The sequence below is a fragment of the Colletotrichum paranaense genome (assembly GCF_030867605.1).
Source record: "Colletotrichum paranaense strain IMI 384185 chromosome Unknown Scaffold_9.1, whole genome shotgun sequence".
Lineage (NCBI taxonomy): Eukaryota > Fungi > Ascomycota > Sordariomycetes > Glomerellales > Glomerellaceae > Colletotrichum > Colletotrichum paranaense.
This window is the reverse complement of record NW_026848967.1, coordinates 885,896-896,474: the sequence shown is the minus strand read 5'-3', so window position 1 is coordinate 896,474 and position 10,579 is coordinate 885,896. Positions and strand designations below refer to the sequence as shown.

Here is a 10,579-nt window from a genome sequence, read left to right as displayed (position 1 = left end):
TGCTCAAGCTCAGGTTTGCCGGGTGTGTGTGGTCATTCTTGGGTAGAAGCCATGCCTTTCATATGCTACGGTTATCTGTATTCGACAAGACAGTCGTCAGCAATGTGGCATGTTCAATGTCAACAATCACTAACAAATCAGCTTTGTGTGTTGCCTAATTTGTTCTATTCCAAGTTGACTATAGGTGACTTGGAAAAGCCCACCCTTTCCGAATATCTCTCTACATAATTACCATCCAGTGCATTCTAGCATACATGTAATTTTCGAGTCATTCCCGTATCAAGCCGGGACCCTTGAATCGTACAGAGATACAAACCAATTCCACTGATAAGTTGCTGTAGGTAATGTTGGAGCCTCGAAACGTACTCCATTGACTGATGTTTTCAATATGAATAATCATGTTGTAATGTCATATTCGTTTTCCGTCATCGGATGCCATGAGTGCGAAACCGAGGGTATAGAATACAGTGTCTTGCTAAACACAACAAAAAAAATAGCAACAAAGGAAGAACCCAGGCTCTGTTCGCTCATGTGGTATCTTTACATCCATCCAGTAAACTCCAGAAATCAAAACCCATTCTATCGTGCGGATCACTGTCCAAGTAATCAGGTCTCAAAAACTCCGCTAGTCTCTCTTCTTCCTCTTGCTCGGTCTCCTCTCGGTTTCCCCGTCCACAAAGTGGTTCTTGTCTTGCTGGTGCTGCTTTAAATTGTCTAGTCGGTTCTTATACTGGCTTGTGCACCCCGGAAACGGACACTTGTAAATCTTTGGCGGCGCCGTCGAGTGTTGCATTTTCTTGTGCTTTGCCATGCTCCCCTTGAACCACTGAGGGTGGCCTTTTGGCCGGTATCCACAGATTTCACACTTCTCGTTGGCCTCAGCCTCTGTCTTTGGTGCTGAGCTCGAAGGTAGATCTTCCTGGACTTTGGCCCCAGGCTTGTCAGGTGCGTTGTTGGGCTGTGTCGTGGATGGTGGTGTCCGGAAGGCCGGCGCTGCTGGAACTCCACCCTCTTCAAAGAACATCTTCAACTGATCCGACAAGCCATTGCTATCTACATCCATGCAAATATCAATATCAGGCATGGACGACGGGATAAGCGGCGCGTCGGTCGTCGTAGTCTGGGCATCGCCCCAAGTTGTGTCGCCCAAGGTCGTTGTCAGATTCATGAAATCATCGAGGGCCGCTTCGCTCGTCATCTTGGAAGGGTTTGGAGTGGCCTTCTCCAGCCTCTCCTTTGTGCAAATACCGCGAATGATAGACTCCACCAGATTGATAGCGTATGCGTAATAGCTTATCCGTGAGACAGTCCCTGGATTGGCGTACAGGACCTCTGACTGCGCCCTGACGGTCGGGACATAATGATTAAAGTAGTTCGACAACACCATGGACCTCTGCTCACGATGTTAGCATAGTACGTTAAGAGCTCCTCTGTTACTTGATACTTACTTTACCGGCTTGCATGAGCTCTATCTCTGCTTGCCTGGCGCACCAAATATTACCATCGTTGATGCGCTTATGAATACGCTTCAACTTTGCACTTAGACCATCGGCGTGAGGGAAGTCTTGGTTGAGTTTGCTACGAATTCCTTTGAAGCTTGCAGACAGTGCACCGTTCAATGGAGCCCGATCGGTGTTGTATCGCCAATGCTGTGCCCAAAGTAGCGAGGTCAAGACTTCGTCCGACTCGGGCTGCCCGCTGGACATGACAGCATAGTCCAACTCTGTAATCTAGGGTAAGCAGTTGTCAACCAGCTCAAAAGCCAGTGTATACGTACCATCTAGGAAGAACATTGCCACTTCCAACAATTTATCCTGTCCAGGTTCCGGCTGATATGTCGATAGACCAGGATCCCGTTCTTTGCCCTTTTTGCTCGACGACCGAGAAACTTCACCCCCGTAATTTCTTGATAGGACGCCATCCAGTTTCCCGGCAGATAGATCCAAGGGCTGCCAAATCGCTGATGCCACTCGAAGATAATCTGATTTCTCCCAATCAGGGAGCACATTGCCGTACAGAGATGTTTGAGCAAATAGATCCCTGGAGTGGTCCCGAGCACCATCTTCGTGGACGACGAGCGAGATGGAATAGATGAGATGAACGAAGCAAAGGATATCAATGCTGGTAGCAGGTTGTCTACCCTCAGACATGCCCTTCAACGTAACGAGGGCCTTGTCTGCTACTTGTTGCGTCGAGAGATCTTTCAGCTGTGCTACGAGAGCACTATATGGGACATGCTGCAGCTTTTCCAGGGAGGAGCTGATGTGAGTCTTGAGGGTATCCCACGTCGATCCGACGAGCGAGTTGGCGTCGACAACATGATCAAACAAAGCCTCTTCCGAAAGTTTGTTGAGCGCACGAATGTCGAATGTTTGCTGAGCAGGAACATCGGCGGCTTCGGATATTGGGCTAACGGCGGCTGGTATCTCCAATGAGGATGCCGGCTGGTCGAAATCAACGGCCGGAAGTGTCATAGGAAAAGGTTGCAGTAGAATGTCATCTGCCGGAAGCTCCGAAATGAAGTTATATGGCTCCACGCTGTTATTTGAGTATCGACTCGCATTAGAACATCCTCTGGAGAGATATCCGCCAGAGCCGCCGTCAGAGGTCGGTGATGTGATATTTGTCTCGGCAGTTGTCCATGCGCCACTATAGGCAGACGCGGGCGAAATGAGGTAGCTAGCAGTTGTATCAGTGCTCGCGTTTGATCTAAGTGAATTGCTTGGCGATAGATTCTTAGTTCTTGTCGTGGGCTGCAGTTGTTTGCGGGGTTGGCTAAAAACGTCAGTATCAAGGGCCAACAATGGCCGGTCGGCTTTGCCCATGGTATTCTCGCCGATGTCCAAATTGTTCTGCGCAAACCAAGGATCGGGCAGAATCGAGTTTGGGTGCTGGAGATTTGCCGGAACCATGCCCATAGATACATGGGGTTGAGTAACCATAGTGTTGCGGTTTGCATTCGAGGGTAAAGGCCAGGGAACTTCGACTGAGTCAATCTCCAAGATCTCCGACGACGAAGAAAGCTCAACTTGGTGTGGTTGGATGTGCAAGGAGTCGTCGTAACTCGGAGGTGGTGCCATGGCGACTTCGGATACGTTGTCCAGGCGGAAGTCGGGAATTCTCTGGTTATTTCTGGACTTATGCCCCAGAGATGAGAAGAAGTTTTTAGCGACGCTCATGATCTTGCGTCTCTTTCCAGGATGGCCGAGGCATCGTTTGCAGTTTCCATCGGTGAACTTCTCGGCCTTGCTACACTCATAGCACCAATACTCGCCAGTGCCAAGCTGAGGGCATTCGTAGAGATGCTCCAGCATAGCGGCATGGTCTGGAAACCTCTTCCGACAGCGAAGCATTGGACATTCGAGACGATCAGTGGCCGTCATCTTTTGAGACTTGTTACGCTGGACGGCGGCCCATACTATGAACCTGTGCAGAGCGCATTGGTCTGGTTTTACTGTACGAGTACTGCGATTCTCATCTCAGCCTAGGAACTACGAGGCTACAAAGGAAGCAAACCAGACTTACACGCATGATGGCGAGGTGGTTGAGTCAATAGATGAGCGGGCCGAAGAGGTTGAAGTCGAATTCGTGGAGCAAGAGTCCCGTCGTGAGCGGCCGAAACTGAGGCGGGACGAGGTGAGCGCTCGTAGGGCTGAAGGCGAAGGGCTCTGATTCAGCGAACGGCGGTCATCCCCGAAGGGCGACAGCGAAGTCTTGGACTCCATAGTGCGCCCAAGGTGCTCCCAAGGACGGACAGGTGGAAGTCTAAGGACAAAATTGCAAGGAAAGCAACAGTCAAAGACGGGTCGAGACTGATCCGCCACCCATTTTGGTTTTATCTGTCCATAGGATGAGGTGGATGAAGCCTGCAAGATTGTATCAAGGCTGGTCGGTGTCGTAGGTAGAATCGTAGGACTCTCAGGACTTGGTAGCATCCCTAGGACTTGAGCTGCGGGTCGGGACTGGCTGAAAAAGGTGGTCTCCTCCCGGGCCACCGGCAGATGCTGTGCGTGCTGCGGAGCGAACTTTGGTCAGACCGTCCCGCCAAAGAGCGTCAGAGAGGGGGGAAGAGACATTCAGTGCGGGTCGGGTGCCATCCAATGCCATACCGCGTATCCGTACTCTGTAGAGTGTGAGGTAAGCAGGCAGGGTGGCAGGCCTCCGAGGCTTCAAGGTGAGAGGACCAGAGGGTCACAGGGCGGAGTGAGATTTTGGCTGCGCATGTTAGCGAATTACCTTACCTTGTGAGGTTCAATTTCGAGTCAACACGGAACCTTCTATTGTTCTTTCAACAACCAGATTTCGAATCAATAAATCGTTCAGGTCTCCTGGTCATGAACACGGATAGGCTCGGCTTGGCCTCTTCTTCCTCTGTTTCTAGGTAGTAGCCTCATAGGACTAACACTCATCAACACTTGCGACAAGAAATGAGGTAGACGGCATCATCCCCCGTCTCAGTCTGGTAGTATCTCGAGATCGAAATATTACCTGGCAACGCTCTGCATCCAACCACGGTGTTGATGGCTGCGCAGAGGCAGCAAGGCACACAGCCAATGACTGGATGGCGAGCCGCGGTTGGTGCAGGAAACACAGGCTTGAAGCGTACGGAGTACGGAGTAGAATGCCTTGCTATCCGCCTTGGGGTGCGCTTGCATAGACGATTGGTCAGAGAACCGATACTGGTGGTAGCATTGGCGAAATGCAGCACGCTGAGGCTTTCGGGGCCTCCAGAACCCGAGCCCGATACGAGGCAGGCCGAAAGTCCTGGGCTATCCGTAGTCAAGAGATGATATCGTAGGCTGTGCCGCAGTGGCTTTGCACATTGAGCTGTGCTGATGAACACGGAGTTCAGCCACTAGAGGGATGGAATGCCGGCGCAACCAATCCTCCGTGGAATTGCAGGAGAGATGGAGTAAGCAACTGCGTGATGTCCTCGCCTCAGAGAGGTAGCGACGAGAGTACCTACTCAATGTCGGTTGGCAGTATCGTGTAGCTGTAGGTATACGCCGTACACATGGGATGGCGACATGACTTTGCGTTAAGTTGTTGTCTCTGCAGACTCTTTCAGCCAAGTGTCAGAAGAAAGTTGAGTTCGCGGGAAAGACGGGATCAAGTAAAAGCTGAACTCTCTGAATATTTTTTTGGTTTTCCTAAAGTTTTTCCCCCTGAAGTTTCCTTTCCCACTGCAAGCCCTTAACGGCAGGCACGGGGCTGTCGTGTGAGTGTCATGGCAGTGAAGGAAGGAAAGCAGCAACGCGCCCCTTTGACGGAACCTTCCCAAGTGTTGCTTTCCGACTGAAGACGGCAGGATCCTCAAGGGCAGGTACGCAGGGAAAGAACTCTCGGCATGTCGAACTCACGGGAGGGCATTTTGACGACATGATGCCTCACTCTCTTGTCGGAAACCATCATGCTGGCAATCGTCCCAAGTCTTCTGTCATCCGTCGTTCAATTTATTCCCTCCTTGGGCCACACAACTGGGGTTGGCCTGCTGCTAAACCATACCTCGCAGGCCACAACCCTGGCACGGCTAGCACAGATGCTTTGTAAGTTCGTGCAATCGTCCGGCCTTCAGCCCCAAGTTCACGATCACCACGGCAGACACTTCGTGCATGTCGCTTCTCTTCCGGGTTATACCGGAGGTCTGGAAAGCTAACTCTTAGCTGCATCCAAGGCATCGCTCATTTTCATAGACTCTTACCTAGTCGACAACCGGCAAGTTTCCATACAGTAGAGTCCGTCTGCTAGCGACGCTCAGTGGTCTGGACCACGCACCATCACCCCTCCTACTTGATCTCACCGCTCGCTGAAGTTCAATTGCCGATGCATTACTGGACAGTCTTGATGCATTCCGTTTCCTCCCATCACCATCATAGACAATCGTGGTCATGCGATCTACGCCTGCAGTCCAGCCTAGCAACCTGCGCTGTCCCATAGAGTCCCCCCAAGACCGTCGGACATCACTGTCTTGGTTAAAGACCATGTGGAAATCCCGGATGGAGCCCGCCGCTTCGGATAATATCTACAAAAGAGCAACTCCCGGCCGGCTTCGCCGACTCAATCCGTCGCCCGCCCCAATTCGACGACTTTATGTCGACATCAGGCGGCGTCATGGGCTCCACAGCGAATGGTGACATGGGGGGGGGGGCGCGTTTCGAAGATCTGTTAGGGGAAAGCGGGCCCCTTTTCGGACGATGTTGTATGAAGTAGATGCTGCAACCTATCTTCAAGGAAGCATCTTATTCTTGGCACTTCACGACACGAACCTGCACGAAGACGCCCCATTTGGCCCAGACTCCAGACCAAAAGAAGGGCATGCTTCGGGCAGAGGGCAAGGGCGATCGTCAAAGGGGGCACAGCATACATGCGGCAAAGCTACTTAACCGCTGTTTCAAATATCGGGCATGTGGGCGGATCGCCGGTGGCACGGCATCCCTCGACCGTTCCTTTGAACCGCATAGCTAAGGATTCATGTTGCAGGCTGACACGGTCCAATCAGATTCCCAAAGAGCGACAAAGAGAAGATGGGGGCTTAGACATGCATCAACGGCGAGCCGTTGAGTCGTCGAGATTCGAGAGTTCGAGATGTTCTCCCCCGGACCAGAAGAGTTCTAAACCAACCATCACGTATAGCGGCTACGGCGGGCCCAATTCGATGCACCAGGAGCTGTCAACTCGTCGGTCCGTTCTGCTAGCACTTGCATATCGTGTCATATTCGCATAGCTTCGAGCGAACTTCTCGGGGCGAATAAGAGCACAACTTGAGGCGGGCCAAAACATCTTGGCTTGGCTAGCTGCCTTTGAGTTGTCAATCAAGGGGTGGCCCAGATGCGGGGATTTTGTTTTAGTCGATTACAGCTTGCAGGCATCGGTTACAGAATCGTCCTCGACGGGGGTCGACATCGACTGGAGTACGTCAGCAGTTGCAGACATATTCTCTGGAGACTGGTCAGCTCCGCCAGAACGATGCTGGCCCCCATATGGCAACATGTGCATTCGTCTGTACGGATACCTGTGTTTAAGTAAATGTTCACGGTGTCGTACAGGATGGGGCTGACAGGCGTAAGTTAAGGTCACTCATCATGCATGCTTTTCGTAGAGATGCTTGACTACCGCTCCTTTAGTCAGCAAGCATTGGCCCATGGCACTGACCAATAGCTGGTCTGCATCGCGACTTATACGCATTCTTGCTCAACCGTTACACATCATGCCATGCGAAGTCAACAGTCGTACAGACTGAACGATGGGTTCCCTCCTGGTATGCTTGGCGCAAGAAAGGGAGCAACATGCTACAGGCAGACCATCAACCACCAGCCGGTCGTTGCCTCGACAGCTGATACTGAAGTCTTCAGTGTCTTTTTCATCTTTTCGGGCCGAGACCACAGTGGACAATACCCAAATGCCAAATGGAGTCATTGCCTACCTGGCCCCGGGCCGCCTGTCTGCTCTAACCTCCGAGACTCTGTTTGCGGCTGATATACTTGAATTCCAACGTTCAAAGGTCGACGACGTGCCTTTTTATATTATCCAGCGCCATTGTCTCAGCCTCCCCTATTCCGCGAAGACACATAGCTGGCGTTTGGAGCTTTGAGTCTGATCTGGTTACCTGTATGATACTGGAAAACGCGTCAGGAAGAGATATGACTCTGCTTGTAATTGTATGGAAGCGATTTCGTCAGTGGCAGTCCAAAGAATCGGCTCTTTCTTGTGGGCAGGCACATGGTTGCTGCCGTTGGCTTCCCTTCTAACTGTGCTACTTCACTCGTGAAGTTGAGGAATGTGAACCATATGGATCTTTCATCCCCCGTCCCTTGTTGGGCCGCGAGCTTCATTTCCCACATTCCAGACTGACGAACAGGTGTTTAACATTCATCAGACTTTCCAACCGATGGCCATCGCCATGCTTACATGACCTGCAGTATCTTATATACGGAAACCTTCCCGGCCATTTAGACGCCCTGATCGTTGATTAGTGCCCGATCTTTCCACAACCCTCGTTTCGTCACTCGTTCAATATCAAGCTAGTCGGTGCTTTTATTGCCCTTGTCCATTCTTTCACTCGCCAAGTTTTTGCACTTTGCAGGGGTAAATCTTGGGCATCTCACAATCACTATCACAATGGTTTGCCTCAAGCAAGTCGCGGCCCTGGCCGCCGCATCCTACGCAGCAGGGGCCTACGCCAGCGCCATCCCCGACCTCGTCGGCGGCGACGGGTCCCCTCAGCCCTCGATCCCCGCCCTTCGTGAGCGAAGCAACGGCATCAGCAAGCGACAGACGGCCGGCGGCTTCATCAACACGGCCGCCAACCCCATCACCAGCGACTGCGGCGTGGCGGCGGAATTCAGCCTGAACACGCTCGGCCAGCTCGTCGTCGGGGATTCAGTCATATCCGTGAACCCGGGGACGCCCTTCATCCCCCTCCGGCCCATCAGCCCGCCAGGAAGCATCACCGTCACCTTTGCTCTCCGCAACGGCGCGCTGACCTGGTCAAACCCGGCTTTCTTTGGCGGCCAGGCTGGGTTCTGCCAGGACGCGGCGGGCCAGGTGTATGCTACCTTTGCTGACCCGACCGTGTCGTACCCAGCGAACTGCGCTCCCGTTCAACTCGGTCCCGTTGTTGGTATGTTTCCACCTTTCTACTTATTTTTTGTCTTGTTGGATGGAAGCTGTAAGACGCATGTTCACTAACACCAAGAAAAGCATCCACTTGTGGAAACAACGGCGGCACCACCACGGCGTCCGGCAGCGTTACCACTGTCGGCAGCACCATCGTCAGCACCGGCCCGGGCGGCAGCCTCACCACCACGGTCAGCAGCTTCACCACGACCGTCGCCCCGCCGTTTACCGTGCCGACGACGTCGGCCGTGGCCAACGGCACCCTTACCCTCCCGCCCGGCTTGTACACTGTAGCCGGCTTCGCCAACCCGGCAGGCGCCGTCTGCTCCATCGTCTCCGAGTCGTGGATCATTGGGCAGACGACATTGCTTTCCCCGCTTGCTACCGGCTCAGTCTAGTATGGGTTCCTTGTCTAGGGCAGTTGTCGATAAGCCGTGCATTTGGGGAATTTCAGAAGGCTGAGGTACCTCGAGGGATACAATCTTTGGGGTACGGAGTACGGATACTTGGATGCGTGGTATTTGAGCAGGGGAAATTTTGAGGTCACATTTAGACACATTAATAAAAAGGTTAACCAAAAAGTCAACTTCTGTATTACTTGGCTAGCCATTTTGAGAATGATGCGGCAACACGGCCTTGGATTGATTGTCCCCCGGAGAATTCAACCTTATCACCTCGAATCTTTGTCTAATTGGCCTCGCGAAGATGATGCGGCACGTCATTATGCAAGGCGCGGCGCTGCTCTTCTTATCTTGCCTCGTTTGATGCCGCGCTGTCACGGGCTTGTTCGCGTCTTTTCTTACTCTGCAGCGTTGCATTTTCTCACGAGATAAGGCAATAGTTTGATCAGCCGTGAACGGCCAGTCAATTCCCCCTTCGGCGACGGACGGACTTTAGATATTGAATGTTGGCGGGCAATCTTGGCGAACAGACAGCAAACACGGATAACCAGGTAAGGATAGAGGGAGTAAAAGCAAGAAAAGGGCAGCAAACTGGTGGTGCGGATTAGCCGTGATTCGCGCCCGGCAAGGATGTTGCTGCTGGTGGATGCTTGTGAAGCTCAATCTGGGGGAGAAGAGGGGGGGAGGTCAATTTGGAGGGGTGAGACTTTCTTGGGTGAACGTCACCTACTCCGTAAACTACATTGTAGGGCAGATGCTCATAGTAGTACTTTACATCCTAGATGGGCCGGTGTCGATGTTGGTTGTTGGTTGAAACTGAGTTCTCTTCTTGATATTGCTCTAGAGAACTGGAGTCATCGTGTTAATCAAAAGCAGAAACTCTCACCCCGCTGTGATCCCCGTGGCACACGTCATTTGGTTTATTGACGGCAAGGACAATCCGAGGGGGTACTTTGGAAGCTGAAGAAAGGTATGGATACTGAATCAGCGACGTGCGTGAATCCCGAGGAAGTTGCAGACCACGAGAACTTGCCATTGCAAGAGAGATACATAGTACATCCGTACGTGCCACGGCATCGGGAAAGAGCGAGCAACTACCTAGGTACTTTAGTGTAATGGAACTGAGCTGATTGATCTGCCCGCAATCAAACCTTTTTTACTCGCGTGCTGCAGCTTGAGCTGCAACTTGCCTCACTCGCATCATTGCCCATGGCGAGCCTGAGTCGACAGATTTGCTTCTTCTTCGGCCGGACCAGCCGCTCGCTGGCTCTCTCTGCTGCCAGCCTACCGGGCGAATTCGCTATCAGTTCCAAGACATCCAATCCAATCCAGCCCAATGAGTCCAATCCCATCCCACTCATCCCACCACCACCCTCAAAATGGCGTTGGTCCATGCCATCCACACCCAAGAAAGAGGCCCCAACACCCAACCACCACCACGAACCCAGTCAGTCAGTGGTGCCAGTTCCAACACCACCAAGTTGGGTTACCAGCACACCTTCAGCTTTTTTTCGGGGGCTTCACAGAGTGACGCCAGAGACACAGCATCTTGCAGAATCGAC

General features: G+C 52.4%; 2 protein-coding genes across 2 annotated transcripts; one reads left to right on the top strand and one right to left on the bottom strand.

The window, feature by feature from the left end:
• Nucleotides 1-625: 625 nt before the first annotated feature.
• CPAR01_11044 (uncharacterized protein) lies at nt 626-3,935 on the bottom strand (the record flags this gene model as incomplete). Its single annotated transcript, XM_060495303.1, has 4 exons — nt 626-1,393; nt 1,449-1,723; nt 1,778-3,465; nt 3,526-3,935. 4 exons carry the CDS (start codon nt 3,933-3,935, stop codon nt 626-628), a joined length of 3,141 nt encoding a protein of 1,046 aa, XP_060345651.1.
• Nucleotides 3,936-8,118: 4,183 nt separating this feature from the next.
• CPAR01_11043 (uncharacterized protein) lies at nt 8,119-9,014 on the top strand (the record flags this gene model as incomplete). Its single annotated transcript, XM_060495302.1, has 2 exons — nt 8,119-8,620; nt 8,701-9,014. The coding sequence occupies 2 exons, from the start codon at nt 8,119-8,121 to the stop codon at nt 9,012-9,014; spliced, it is 816 nt and encodes a 271-aa protein (XP_060345650.1).
• Nucleotides 9,015-10,579: the final 1,565 nt, after the last annotated feature.